Source organism: Coenobita brevimanus, chromosome 50 (assembly GCF_032717465.1).
Source record: "Coenobita brevimanus isolate Jiangsu-jjx chromosome 50, ASM3271746v2, whole genome shotgun sequence".
Lineage (NCBI taxonomy): Eukaryota > Metazoa > Arthropoda > Malacostraca > Decapoda > Coenobitidae > Coenobita > Coenobita brevimanus.
The window spans coordinates 47510559-47526438 of record NC_137003.1 but is presented as its reverse complement, the minus strand read 5'-3'; the positions used below and the strand labels follow the sequence as shown (position 1 = coordinate 47526438).

The 15880-nt window shown below is 40.2% G+C and overlaps 1 protein-coding gene across 2 annotated transcripts; it reads left to right on the top strand.

Annotated features, from left to right (window-relative positions):
* The first annotated feature begins 678 nt into the window (after positions 1-678).
* Positions 679-12953, top strand: LOC145399649 (glyoxylate reductase/hydroxypyruvate reductase-like). 2 transcript variants are annotated; one of them, XM_080272190.1, is made up of 9 exons: positions 679-807; positions 2120-2215; positions 2601-2731; positions 3843-3925; positions 4773-4879; positions 6265-6437; positions 6959-7123; positions 9399-9524; positions 11081-12953. In XM_080272190.1, the coding sequence occupies exons 1-9, from the start codon at positions 710-712 to the stop codon at positions 11197-11199; spliced, it is 1098 nt and encodes a 365-aa protein (XP_080128316.1). In that variant the 5' UTR covers positions 679-709; the 3' UTR covers positions 11200-12953. The 2 variants fall into 2 exon arrangements, with proteins under 2 accessions (XP_080128316.1, XP_080128317.1); XM_080272191.1 differs by having other exon boundaries at positions 759-776.
* Positions 12954-15880: the final 2927 nt, after the last annotated feature.

Here is a 15880-nt window from a genome sequence, read left to right as displayed (position 1 = left end):
TTGCAAAACCAGACAGCTGAGCCGCTCGTGCTATCGGTGCCACCATGGATGTATTCCGACCCTTTCTACACCCAAAAGCAGCACACTGGTGCTGCATTTCTAGGTAAATAGTGGTCAACTTTGCCCATTGTCAGGAATGCGACTTGTCTGCCTTGACCGTTCCAAGCTGGCTGACGCATCGAAAGTAGTGCCATTCTGTATCTAGGTTTATTTATATCTATGATTATTACCCTCACCAACAGAAATAGTGTAGCAAAGATCAATATACATCAACATGAAGACAAAAGTAAAGAGAATAGCCATCATCCTCACCACCACCACCACCATCATCAGCATCACTATCTTATCATAACTATGTTTTCTTCCGAGGAGCCAGAAGTACATTGGAAATTCAGCTCTATCAACCACACAGTAAGGTTCAATCTGGCGAGATATGACAACTTACACCTCTCTGTCTGTGATTCATTTCTATGGTGGAGAATTTGCTATGGAGGTGCAACAGAAAGCTTTAGCTAACCTGTATAGATATTATATGTATAAATCTAATTTCGCTAGTAGACTAAATAATTTTTATTAATAAGGGTTTTTATATAATCTTGCAGGTACAAATGTGGCAAACAATTATATAATCTGCCTCCGCAGCAGCATCCTTCATGGCGACCTTGTGTTTACAGTATCTCTACCCGGGCCGGCATCCTTATTTAACTCCATGTATTGGCATCCTCTTGCACTGACAGCTTCTGGTGCCACGATCTGCAAGCTTCTCAGGGCCCAAGGTATCCTGGCGAGGCCTATTCTCAGCGCCAGGTAATTAGGTTGAAGCGGTGAAGACAGGTCCTCAGTGGACTGATCGCTAGCTGGGATTTTTGGGGAGAAGTTCCCGTATTTTGTGGCCTCAGATCATCATTAGATTGTGTAAGACTTCTGTATCACCCACACAGCTATATACGTAGAGGAAGGTAAAGGAATTGACTGATGGTATAGGTTGAAGTTTGTGTTTTTCACAGTAGCCTTGTGTCGTTTGTAGCTTGCTGTAGCAATTTTGAGCTATTTTCTCGTTTTTAGTTTGCATTAATAGTTAAGATGTTCTCATAGTAACCCTAGAACCAGTTTCACCAACACTTATTAACTCAACTCTTGAAGGAAGTGGTTCATCCTTTAGCTAAGTAAAAATTTTGTAGCTAGCAGTAGTATGATACCCTGACTGCCTTAGTGGACCTTTATTAGTTAACCCTTAACCCTTGGCTGATGACTTGTATGTTTCACTGTGGCCGATGTCAGGTTTTTCTTGCCACTGTGAAACCTTCCAAGATTTAAAGGGTAATAGACCATCTTGGGTGGCTGTTAAACCTAAATTGAGGACGTATCTAGCCTATTTTATTTTTATTAATTCCAGATATTTTTTCTCACCACTCAGTAACCTTTTGGTCAGTCGTGGTCCGAGGCTTCTTGTTTGTTATTTGAGAGGAGCATGTGGAGTCACATGGAGAGACAGACTGACAAAACTGTGAGGAAGTGAAGGAGCGTTGTGGTGTGGATGTGGATGCGATAAGAAGCGTTAGGAGAAACACATTAAGGTGGTTTGGCCATTTGGAGAGGAGAGAGAGTGAGAGTCTGACAAGGAGAGTGTATGTGAATGAGGTGGAGGGGGGAAGAGGGAGGGGGAGGCAAGAATGAGATGGAGGGATGGAGTGGAGAGGTATATCAGAGAGGGGGGTGTGAACTGGGAACAGGGCAGTGAAATGGCAGGGGACAGGGCGACATGGAGGCGATTTGTTTGCCGGCACCCCTTACGGGATTAAGGCATCTAGCAATAAATAGTTAGACACTCAGTAACCCCTCATGGTCTGTGGGTTAAACTGCTTGATGGGATTTGACCACTAGCCTAGGTTAATCTCTGTTACTGTAGATTATTTGTGTATATATTTTTTGGTTTGCATGTTTGCCGTTACTCTAAGTTGAATGCAACATAGTACAGTACAATTGCTCCATTACTTTTCTGTGCAGTTTCTTTCCCAGTACTGTGTGTAAATTTGAAAGCTTTGTAGCCACAGAGCAGGTGGAAATATCAATATAGCCTTTACAGTACTTACTCTCTGACCCTTTTTTATGTTTGCAGATTTGTGAGTGTGTCTGCAGCAGCCATGTCTAAACCAAAGGTCCTTGTGACTCGCTCTGATCTCCCACAGAAGTGTCTGGATATGCTCAGGGAAAAGTAAGTGTACCTTAGGTTACTCCTTAACATGTACTGGTATTGAATTAGCCATCTTGCATAGGTGTATAATCTGAAGTTTAATCGGATTTCCTGTAATTGCAGTGTTTTGAAACTTAAAAGAACATGATTTAATTGAAGGTGACATCGAACTTGTTATCACCTTTAATGCAGCAACTTGAGTGAGAAAATTATCTAGCATACTAGTATTTTTAACCAACTGTCTCTCCATACTCATATATAGAGGTCCAAAAACTAGGGATTACATCAAACCATTAATGCACTGGACAGCTGTAGCCAAGTCTAGGTCCCATACAACTCAGACAAGGTAATATGGGATTGACTGTTACCGCTTCATTTGTCACAAGCACAAAAATGGCCACAACAGATGTGATGTGGATGTATGGCCGGAGCCTCGACCAATCCCACGTGAACACCTGTTGAAGAGGATTGTGGGTAAAGATGCGTTATACTGCCTTCTGACTGAGAAGATTGATAAAGATCTGTTGGATGCAGCAGGTAATATGGGATATTAGGTTAGTATGTGTATGTCCATTTATCAATCCATTTATCACCTCACGCCTTAAGCCCATTAGGGGTGACCACAAACAAATTGCATCTATGTTATCCTGTCCTCTGTCATCTGGCTGCCCTTTCTCCAACCCACATCCCACTCTCTTACCTACCTTTACGTCCTATCCCTCAGTCTCATCCTGTTTCCCCCTCCATCTTGTTCTCATATGACCCTAGTCAGTGTTTCACTCTCCATCCTCTCCACATGAAGTTTCATTAAGCATCTGACATTGTACAAGCTTTATGAAGCTTCATTGTGTACATTACACATTTACTTGATTCCCTTCCTTACTGTTTTGAAATTTTAATGCAGTTAACCCTCGATATAACAAACCCCGTTATTGCGAATTTCGGATATAGTGAATGGCCAAATCATGACCGAAATTCCCCCGGATTTTGCGAACAAAGGTCGCTAAATGTGAGAGAAGTTCGCGAATCATCCCACGGTGACAACAGCATCCCTTCCTGGCACAATAAGTGTACTTCAACAGCATCCCATCCTGGCACAGTAAGTGTACTGTAACAGTACTACATTATGCTGTATTCTTATTATGGGTATTGATATGTACAACTTCATACAGTACTGTATTGTATTTACATGTACTGCTTCATAAACCTTTGAATTCTCCTTGTAAAACTTCATAGAGTTAGTTTAGGTTATGTTTGAGCATGTAGGACAGAACGACTCCCCTTATATAGCAAACTGAGTTCTGTAATCCCTCGGAAATACCAAACCCCTCGTATATAGCGAACTTTCGGATATAGCGACCCACCCCTCCCCCAGTTAGTTCTTTATATCGAGGGTTTACTGTACCCTTATTTTGCCTCAAATGATTTGGAGTTAATATTTGTTCTTTTATTTCACCAACAAGCATTTGTGAGTTCTTGATTAATGTATGAATTAAGTGAAATGCCATTTCCCTGGGTAGCTAATGTGTTAATATTCTCCCACTTTTATGATTCACGTGTATTAGTTTCTGGGTCCTACCTCATCCCATCATTGGTAGGAAAAACTGATGATGATAATGTTTATTCACTGTTCACTTGTGTTGCTTAGGACCCAGCCTGAAGGTGATTGGAACCATGTCTGTTGGATATGATCACCTCAGCTTAGATGAGATCAAGAAACGTGGAATTAAGGTGAGTTTTCAGCTTTGGAACTAGGACTAGACTGTGATTAACATTTTCATTACTGTACTGTATTGTTAATAATTTTGTATGAATATTTTGAAAACAATAAAGTTTTCCAAATACAGTACAGCCACTCAGTGTAACAATAGTCAGGGAAGTAATCCAGAATATCACAACTTTTTCTCTTCGGCTGATACTGTAATTTGGTGGAACTGACAAAACAGCTTTATAGGAAGCAGTAGAACTGAATACGCAATATTCTTGTAAATGACTGTAGACTTGGTAATGGAAAATAGTATAAGAAAAAGTGACATATAACAAGAACTTCCTGCACTGATAGAGTTTGAGTAACTGTTTCATAGGGATGTTTATGCAGCTGTGCACATTATTACCAATCCACTTCCTTACAGCAAATTACAGTGCTGTGAGTAATGTCCTTTGAAACCCAGTGATGCAATCTTCAGGGTATATCTAAGTTTTCTGAATACTTTGTAGGAGCCTTTTAATTTTTCATGGTAGTTTAAAAAGCGGTAAGATATTACTGCTCACAACCGTACAGTATTACGTACTGGATACAGTATATCTGTTGGAGAGGGATGCATTCATGTGTTGGCCTTGATATAACTGGATGGCATCACTACTCAATTATACAAACCCCCCAGCTTCCTTCCTCCTCTGAAAGGAGGATGGTGGAATGCCAGAGAAGGCCAGCTTTGGCTTGCAGTCCACTGGGTTCATGTTTCAGATGAACCTGAGACTACAACAACTACCACTACTAACTGGCATAAGCTGCAGTGTTGTGGTGATTCCCTCTCATTTTGTAGCTATCTCCTACTGTCTGCTGTCTTCCTTACAGGTTGGCTACACTCCTGGAGTATTAACAGATGCCACAGCTGAGCTCACTGTCACACTGTTGCTTGCCACTGCACGGAGACTTTTTGAGGCACACGCAGAGCTACTTAAGTAAGCTTCAACGGGATTAGTGTACAACTATATACCCAGTATTGTACGTTTTATTCATCAGTTCTGATTTCCTCTTTGTTTTTGCTGCCCTTCCCATGATCAGTGCTATTAACCCGCCCCATCCCGACGTTTTTGGACCTTTTTTTTTTTTTGGCCCAAACATCCGCTTTTGGTGAGAAACATCGAAAATTCATAGAGAAATCGCTCACCTGAGGTTTAAAATACGCGATTTAGGTACAAGTACTTCCTTACCTGACTGGGTTTTCTAACAGGCTGGCACAAAACAAAATGAGTTCTATGGGAGGGTAACTATTTTATCCACTCATAAACAGTATTTATTTATTTACTTGGTACGAATTTATATGTAGTACAAGAGTATATTGGTTTTCAAACAGTAATATAGGCATTATAAGCATTGTTTCACTCACTAACTCATCACCATTCATGACCTTTTTTTTCCCACATTACCTGATCATCATTTCTGACTGTTTCTTCCTGTAATGCTATGTACATAAACATTGTCCTCCACATTGTCATCGATTGGGGAATCACTCTGTCCCTGAATGTCTTTATTGGCCAGGTCACTGGTAACAGGTGAATTGCCAAGACAATGGCGTGCAGGGGGGGGGGGAGATATTATGCGGTGTAAGTCATTGTTCCTGCTTGGCATCTTGTAGAGGAATAGAGGAAGGTGTCCCGTGTATACATGCCAAAAATCACTCGCGAAATCACTCGTGAAATTGAAAATTGTGCAAATTAGGGACCTTGCAATGTTGCCGCGTTAATTCACGTCGCCGGGATGGCGCGGGTTAACTATGCCACTGTGGTAATTTTTATACTGTATTCTGTTCTTGCCACCATAGACAGTTTTGTTGCATCTTAAAGATCCCACATTGTGAAAGAGTTAGAAACAACCCCCTGTAACCCCTTTACTATGATCCTGACATTTTTGGGTGATTCTTTTACCCCCAGGTTTTGTTTATTTATTTATTTATTATTTTTTCTTTTACATGATAAGGGCCTTACATGATGAAGAACTTAGAAACATTATCCATTGAGTCTTTCTTTTTAATTGGCAGTCATTCAGATGTAGTTTCTCCCAGATTTTTTGCTTCTTTTACAGCTTAGAAAGGACTTTTTACTATGAGAGGGTTAAAAAACATTCAACATCAACCACTTCAGTATGGCAACTGCTTTTTTGTTTAATTGTTGGATTCCCCAGACAAATTTTTTGCAGGATAGAAGAATGATACCTTTTCTATTTTGGCTTCCTCAGATTTTTTTTTTTTGCTTAGAAACAGTTGATACTAATACGTGTTTGCTATTTTTATTTACTTTTTTTTTTTTTTTTTTTTTTTTTTTTACCTCATGGTCTTTATTTATAGTGGTGGTTGGGCCAAATGCGCATGGTCACCCCTCTGGATGACTGGGTGGGGCCTAACAGGGTCAACTGTTGGAATATTTGGCTTGGGTCGCATTGGGTTAGCTGTGGCAAAGAGACTGCAGGGTTTTGGTGTCGAAAAGATTATCTACAGTGGACGAGGACCTCGATCGGAAGGTTGGTTTCCTTAGATTTGTTTGATATAGTGTGTTTGGTATAACTTGACAAAGATCCCTAACCCCCTTTGACCTTTGTTGATGGCCAAGTGAAGTTCAGTGTAAGCAGATTGAGGTGTTGATGTGACTGGTAACCAGAGATTTTTTCGTACATTAGCTATAGTGGATACTAACAGAATTTCATGCTAATATGATCCAGTGTTCAAGATGTGCAGTTCCATCAGGTAATATGAAACTGACTGTACCATGAGAGTGAAATGTGTTTACATGCTTGATAAAAAAATACTTAGTCAGCATCCTTGGGCAGGAAACTCAGCCACAAGTAAATAAAAATTCAGGCCCAATCTGAGACTCTCACAGTGTTACAAATCTTCTTATATATCAGAACCTTTTCCCATAATTTTCCACCAACTTTTAGGGGGTAACCTTGTTTTGACACTTTTTGAGAAGGAGAAGAGGGTAATTTCATCTCTTGTTGTACCAGAATTATTAACTTTTCTGTAACATTTAATTCTTTTTCAGGAGAGGAAGTTGGTGCAGATTTTGTTGATTTTGACACCCTGCTCCAAGAATCTGATTTTATCTGTGTTACATGCGCATTAAATGACCAGACGAGGGAGATATTCAATGAGGAGGCCTTCAGCAAAATGAAACCCACTGCCATCATCGTCAACACTTCACGTGGAGGTGAGGAGGAGGGTGGGGTGAGGGTGAAGGGAGGATTTAGGAGGGTGTAGTAGGGGTATTGTATGCATTGTTTGTATATATTGTGGCATGTGATTAAGGAAGGTAATTGAGAATTAGGCCGTATATATGATGGAAATGGTAAAGGAAGGATTGGCAAGGGATTTAAGTGAAAAATAGACCAGAGAATGAGAGGAGATGCAGCTGTTATCCCTTTCACCACTGCAATGGACACACTTATTTGTTACATTATCTGTGTAACCTAAGCCAGATTGCCATAATAATTATATCAGAGGTTAATACTTTACACTGAGGTGTAAAAGGATGTTACCTGTACTTGTAGGCTAAGTATTTTTGTTAGGACTGCCAAAGACTTAACATGTGGTGGTGCCTGGGACTATATCTGTCATAGTTTCATCACATTTTCTCATTTTGAAATATTTTGACGAGAAGAACTGAAACCGGTACAATCTAGGGCTAATTGTCTCGGTCTTAGTATGTTTGTCAATCGAGATGGCACCTCAGTCGTTGCATAGACAGGGGTGGAGAGTGAGTGGTGGGAAATGACAGGAAGGGGGGGGGGGAGTCAGTGGGTGGAGAGTTGGGACTCATTTTCATTGGTTCAAACTTCTGTGTCAATCAAGCTGTGCAGCTCAATATTAGTGAGGCAAGTTTTGGTGCATTTGCATAGAACACTTCAACCAGAACTATCTATCTATCTATTGCCAGACGCCTCAATCCCATTCGGGGTGGCCACAAACAAATCGCCTCCACATCGCCCTGTCCCCCGCCATTTCACTGCCCTACTCCCAACTCACACACCCCTCTCTCAAATACTTTTCCACCCCATCCCTCCATCTCATCCTCGGCCTTCCCCTCCCTCTCCCCCCCTCCACCTCACTCACATACACTCTCTTCGTCAGTCTTTCACCCTCCATCCTCTCCACATGGCCAAACCACCTCAGTGTATTCATCCTAACGCTTCCTATCACATCCACATCAGAACTCACAGTTGAATAATACAAAAATATTTACCTAAAAACAAGTACCGTAACATCCAGAAAAGCATTTTAAAGAAGAAAGTGAAGAAAGTTCTTTTTAAGTAGAATATTAAAATTATAATTATGTTGATGTAAATTATCAGTGTAAACAGTTACACTTTGTTAATTTTTATCATCATCATCTGGACCTCCTTTCCCACCCTAGGGCAGGGTGAGGGGTAACAATGTCCAGACAGCCAAAATTTGCCCAATCCAATGGGTCACGCTTCCTTTCACTCATCATTCAAGCCCTCGGAATCCTGGCGCTATCTGATACGCCAAAAATATTCACCACGTTTTGTAGCTTCACATAAATGTATCCGATAGAGTCAGTCCAGACGCTGCCACGTTAAAAAAGGGGTGCCAAATCCATGATCATGCACTTCTCCTCACAACATTCATTCAGCCAGCTCGATCTCTTGTCAGTTCCATAGCCTCACCGACTTCCAAACTTCTCTTCCTCACACACTCATCCACCACATCTCTTCACCTTTTCCTTGGCCTGCCTCGCCTCCTCCCTCCTTCAGATTCACTCAGATATACCTTCTTCACCACCCTATTGTTATCCATTCTCTCCACATGAACATACGTTCTTGGTACACTTCCTTCGATTCTGGAGTCCATAAGCTTCCTTCACGCCACATCTTTCATGAATCACATTATTTTTATCACCAAGTTTATTATTTCTTTATCTCTTTGTGTCACTCATTGGGTTTCAGTGAACACACACACATTCCTGAAGCAATGAACTCAAGTGCCAGTACCCCACCTTCTCATCACTTCCTCATTCATGCCTCTCCTGCTTCCTGACTCCACCCACTCTTTGAGAAATGATAAAAGCATCATCTGTGGCTGAAAAGTTTACTAAATTGAGTCCGAGAACTTAAGTCCTAGAGAGTTCCTAACAGGTTTGATGAGTGACAGAGTTATTCGCAGAGATTAACTCTTTGAGTCCAGGGATGTCTTTTCATTTTACTCTTGCCATTTCTTGATGATTTTATTTGGCTTAGGATCGACGTTTTGAACTGGAGGGGTTAGATATAGCCATAATAAGAACCTTTTGATACAGTAGCTCTTTTCCAAGTTGAATAAATCTGTCTGGGAGCCACAAAAATAAACAAAAAAGAGAATGTCACCCTAATTCAAGTGGATAAGAAGTAAACCATATCTACATTTTTTATTGACTAAATGGGCAATAATACAGTAATTCTATAAATTTCCCTTTTGTACGGCTGCAGGCGTTATCAAGCAGGATGCGCTGATTGAAGCTTTGAAGACCAACAAGATCCGAGCAGCCGGACTCGATGTCATGACCCCAGAGCCCCTTCCCCCAGACCACCCCCTCACCACCCTCCCCAACTGCAGTGAGTACCTCGTGTTGTGTTCTTGTTAGGTCTTCTTGTACAGGTATTGTGTTCTTGGGTAGTTTTCTTATATTGTTTTCTTGTTTAGTGTTCCTGTATTCATGCTCAGCATTCCTGTGGTTGTGGTCAGTGCTCTCATATTGTGTTCTTGTTTCTCTTTTTTTGCATTCTTGCTTAGTGTTCATGTATTTTGTTCTTGTGTGGTGTTCTTGTATTTTGTTCTTGTTCAGAGTTCTTGTGCCCTTATTTAGTGTTTGTATTGCTTTGGATGTCTGCCCTTTCCTCTCTTTCGTCCCTCCTCTTCTGTCTTTCCTTCCTTCATTCTTTCCTCTTCCTTTTGCCTATTTGTGACTTTACACTCCCTCTTCTTTCTTTCTTTCCTTCATTATTTCCTCGTCCTTCTGCCTATGGGTGACATTACACTGAATGATAAGCCAAATAGGTTCCTGTACACCAGGAAACCATTTACTACGTTGGGTGGTAAACTGGTAACAACAGCTATAACCAAATTATGGCGCATGGTGGTATAGTGGGTAATTAAGGTGCTCCAGTCAGATTGAGCCTGTGTAGGTTTATATCCAAGGGGTGGTTGGGGTTTATTGCTCACATAATGCCACTCAGGGATGAGTGAGGCTGATCACTTTGATCTTAAATGTCAGGACCAGCTTGCCTAGCCCCAGGTTCCGACACTCCTCATGGGGCGACATAGGATTGGATGATGGTGGATGGATGGTAAATGTAATAAGGACATACTATGCAGACAAAAGTAGGAAAAAAAAAAAAAAAGGAAAGGAAAAAAATAGACCAGAGACATCTATCACCTCTTGATGGCTTCCCCATTATACCATTGCAAACTCACGCCGACCTTGAACCTCTGTTGGTATTGTTTATGTTATAGAGTGGATGGACTGCTTACTGGCTTTGTTTCCTGGGAGGCATACCAATTATTGTGTCTGATATTACATAGATGACATGTACACTCTTAATGGGGCAAAAAAAAGGTCTGAATGATTGATAGATAAATAGATAGTGTTTACAGTTCACCCTCATTTTATGAGGAGAATGTATTAGGGAAAAGTCCATCACATAACAGTTTATTATATATTGAATCATTTATAACACTGGTTCAGTGGGAATGAATATGTTTTTGGTCAAGGGTCACTCATTCAACAGCGTATAAAAATAAGTTCCCAACTCACCTAAACTGTTAGTTATTTCACCTCACTGCACTTCACTTGCTGCCTGGACTCCACACTGTTGTTCCATCACTGACACCTGATAGTGATGAGTGCAAAGGCCATCATGGAACAAACAATTGAATGTAGACTTGCATGTGGGTAATCGTATTAAGCAAAAACAGTTATAGTATATCGACCACTGAGGATTTGTATGGAGTCATAATGATTGCATAAACAAAACTTCTGTTGTGTATCAAAAAAGGTCCCAACTTTTTTGTCATGGTATGAACAATTCATCACATACCGGTTCATTGTATAATGAAGGTCTGCCGTACGTAGGTAACATTTAGTACAGGTTTTCATTTTATTTCTCTGCAGCGTTGATACCTCACATTGGGAGTGCCGAGACTAAAACCCGTGAAGGGATGGCCACTCTTACCTCTGCCAACATTCTGGCTGCACTGGAGGGAAAGCCACTGCCTGCACAACTCTGTTGATCTTCACTTTATCTTTTTCATTCCAACTTAATTAACACAAGAATATATTCAGCATTATAAGCTCCAAAAAAGTTAAGAAGCCACACAGAGATTTCTCATCCCTTATGCATATGGGAACAAGGTTAAGGTAATGATCTGTTCCCAGTTCCTTCAGGGTTATTCATTTTTTTTTATTCTTTAATAAAGCATGAACAGTAATATTTTTCAAGTTTAGGAAAGGGTAATGTTGGTGTTGTAATGAAATAGCTTAATGCATATGACATTATACACTTGAGGATTTCAGACAGCTATGTTGATGCCACAGTTTTTGTAAATATGCAAATAAGCAGAGTAAAAGTTCACAAGGAGTTGTACCTGTATTCTTTTATCAGTATGTGTTGTTGTTGCATCTCTTGCTGAAATTTAAAGACAGACACCAAGACTTACATAAGTTCTGATGTGTCAGTTCTGTAATACAGACTATGGTATACCGTTTTGTATGACAGTGTTTTACGTATGTGGAGGATATAGCTAGCTGTTGTTGATCAGCCCTGGTCTGTCTGGCCTAGCAGACCTATCAACTACAGGCAAGCAACTGCTCTTGCAAGGCTACCTCCTGCAGTACACCAGTGTTCCCTTGCAGTTGACAGTTCTCAAATATTGTAAGGTGTGAGGAAAAGTGTGGGGATTTGGTTCTTGGATGCATGCCACATTAGCATCTCTTCATCCATTAAACAGGGGCACCATAATAGACTCCATATCACCCTGTTACCTAGTTGTATGGGTACCACCCAGTGTTATGAAAGGCCTCCTGGGTTACAGGAAACTATTCAGCTTACCACTCATTGTAGAGCTATGTGAAGTGTAAAGAATTATAATAAAAATTGAAGGAAGAGAAGGACAAAATAGGAAGAAGAGGAGCAGACACAGAGATACAATGATTAAGGTGAAAGAAGAAATAAGCAACATTGCATCAGGTGAATGGATGATGGTTTCTGCCACTTATCACTGGAAGATGTATACCTGAATCACCAGTGACAAAGGCAGACATGTATATCATCTGACACAGTAGTTTTATGAAGAATGTGTTTGAGGTTACTGAAATTATATTTTTAGTGTCTTATTTTATGGTATTTTTTCAAGATTTTGAGATTAATTGAAATAGCTTTTTGGTGGAATTTTCTGAGGTATACAGTAAGACTTCACTATAATGGACTAATTGGGGCCCAAGCCATTCCAATATATCAGTCATTAGTCTGGATCACACCAATGGTTTTAAACTGTTTTTACTACAATTGCAGTAATATGCTGTATTATACCTTCACTACAATGATCAAATGGTATAATATACATAATAATACTGTACCGTACATTGATAAACGTGTCTTTTATATACTTTATGGTAGTGAACGTAGCTGGAGTGGTCAGGCAGTCCGGACGGCTTCTGACTTTATTGGACTTTTTCCATTATACTGTATAGGAATTTAGTCCGGTAGCTCCTAGATTCTGATAAAAGTGAAATCCGGTCTATTGAAGTCCATTATATCGAGGTTTTACTGTATGTGTTTTTCCAGCTTCAAGATTCCCATGTAGCTTCTGGGTGGTTTATTTTGTTGTTATGTTAAAATAATTTTTAGATGAATTGATGTTTTTACACATCCAGTAATGAAATTCTGTTTATTTTTACCATACTACAGTTTCAGCTTAGCTCTTGGTCATGTATGTTGGTGGGGTAAATTTCTTATAATATTTTAATGCTTTGTTTGTTTTATATTGCAGGACATTGTAATTAACAGTTGTTATATACTTAAATATATAATACAAAACTGAAGCATTTATATATTATGAAGCATTGAATGATGAGTGAAGCTGTGTATGCATGTACTTCAATTTCCTCTATTGTGGATGTAGCGCAAGTTATAGCAGGTCTCACATGACAGAACACTGCTACCAATCCATATCAAATGCTGAATTGTTATTGGAGATGAGTAGTAAACTTTGTTGCTAATATGAGGAAATATTAAGGAATGATATATGGATTTAGTATTATCATATTCAGGTAGCAGAAATTCAGCCAAGAGGGGATGCAATTGTGTCAGGTACATTCACACTGACTGTAGTGGAGTGAGACTGAATGCATCATAACACCATATTCCACTGTCCCATCCAAGATGTTCACCTTGGGTTCTATGCGAAGGGCAGTGTTCCGTGTTTCTGTGAGTTAACCTTGTTAAGTCTTTTACAGCTTCTCTTGTATTTTGCTTCAGCAGTTTCCTGGGGATTTAATTCAGCTGAGAGTGAATATAGGAGCCTGAGAGCGCTAGTGCGGCCACCTTTTTCTCTCACACATACTCAATTCTGGCTAATTCCAAATTGTATTATTCAGCTGAGAGCGAGTCATAGCCTGAGAGTATTAACCTGATGGCACATTTCCCAGCTGCATGAGTCACCACTAGGCAGTAATTAAGCAGGTTTTATGGCCATTCAAGATAATTGCAATAATCGTGATACTGTAGTCGGTTTCCCAGTTTCAAACTAGCATTCCTGCCATTCACCACAAATTGCTCTTTTCATTATCTTTTATATGCATAATGTGTGATGTTTACATATCACTCCTACCGACATAGACATGACTGCCTATCAATACATCATGTTATAGACACATAGTTATAGACTGTCTGTCGATACAATATGTTATAGAATCACGTAGTTTTGAAATGCCTGTGTAATGAAGTTAAGCATATGTTGGAGTGGAAGGAATATACTCTGTTACAGTTGTACCTTGCATCTGTAGAGTATGGTAGTTCAGATGGGTGACCAAACCACCCTTAGTTAATTAAGCTGCTGTATTTATCTGCGTGTATCTGTTTATCATCACCTCCATTATTGCTCCCATAGAAGCATAGGGACCAAGAGCTAGGCTGTTTAGTCTCAATATTTATGGTTAGTGATAAATGATGTTGAATTATATGTATCTAATAAGCTCTAGTCATGAAATCATTCTGTATATATGTAAAATAATTTAAGATGATTTATGTGGTAATGGTGGGAGTAGGGGGTGATGATAAACCAAAAATAACAAAAATCTAAGTCTAATGCTAGATGTCCAGTTATGGAGTCAGGAATAGCATACAGACTTGTGGAGATGGGGAGGGAGGGAGGAGGGAAGAAGAGGTGCGTGGAGGCATGTGGAGGGCCTGGAGGTAGATATAATTCACCAGGGAGGAGGAGGAGAGACAGCAAGAGAGAGAGAGAGAGGAAGAGGAGGAGGGGAGAGAGAGAGAAAAAAGAAGAGGAGGAGGAAGGGAGAGAGAGAGAGAGAAAGATGAAGAGGAGGAGGGAGAAATAAAGAAGGGGAGGGAGAGAGAAAACTTAATTGGTGATGCTGAGTAGATGAGAAAGGCAAATTGGATGCCAGGTAAATATAGGATTGGAGGAACACAAATTATGAACGTGAAAGGGGAAGGAGATTAGTAGTGAGAAGAAAGCTGAATGAGAAATAGAAGTAAAGTTTAGGAAGGGATAAAGAGCAGTTGTAACAAGTGTGTAAGAGAGGAAAAGACTGAAACAGGGATGTGAATGGAGGACATGAAAAACAGCGGAGGAAATAGTGAAAAAATAAAAAGGAGAGGAGATATGTAACAGGCAATGAGTAAAGGGAGGAGAGGAATGACAGTGGTAGAATTTCATTGAATTTCTTTACAAAGCTAGTAAGTAAAGCAATGGTTACGAGGAAAGAAAACAAATTTGAAAAGTTTGGAGGGGGAGAAGAATTATGAAACAAAGAAAACATAAAAAAGGAAAATATGTATGAGGGAAGAAGAATGACAGTGACAAGTTGATTTTTTTTTTTTTACATATTGTATAGACAAGCAGGTAAATAAGGCCTGAGAAACGGGGTACGAAGAAAGCAAAAAATAGAAATTTGAGGAAGAAATTTGAAAGATCTGAGATACTAAGAAATCAGGGCAAGAAAAAGAATGAGACAGTTGATTAAGCTAAATAAAAACATTAGGAGCTAATAAGAGTAACTAAAAAAATTAAGGAATTGTATGGAAGGTGTTAATTGAAGAAAGCAGAAAGAGAAAGGAATACAGAGAATGAGTGGGAGTCATCGAAGTTGGGTAAAAGTAAGTGGGTAGTAGTAGTATAGAAAAGTATCATCATATGGAAGGGGTTAAGAACGTTGGATGAAAGATAATGAAAGAAAGAAACAGTGAGTGTGGGAGAGTCGATTAGTGGTGGATATTGTGGAGGGACCATAGGGAATATAGGTCAGAGAGAGAGAGGTACAGAAGAAGAGGTACGAATGGAAAAGCGCGTTATACAGAGAGAGGGAGGAGGGTTGAAGGAAAGACAGAAAAAGAGCAGGATGGGAAGAGAGAGAGGGGGGGAGGGGGGCGAGAAACGAAAAAGGGGAGGAACCGAAGAGCGACATGTATAGGAGAAAGATAAGGGGAGGAGGGAGGAATAAAAGAGATAATGAGCGAGCGAGATGTAGAGAAAAAATGACAGGGAGGGAGTGAAGGAGGTGGTGGGGGAGGGAGAGAGGAGGAGGGGGAGGCAACATTCCAAGACCGTTCGGACGGGAAATAGCTCCCAGACTGGAGGGGTGGGAGGGACAAGAGGAGAGGAGGGGAAGGGGGGAGAGAGAAAGAAAAAAGTAAGGGAAAGGGGGGGTAGAAAGGACAGGGGAAGGACG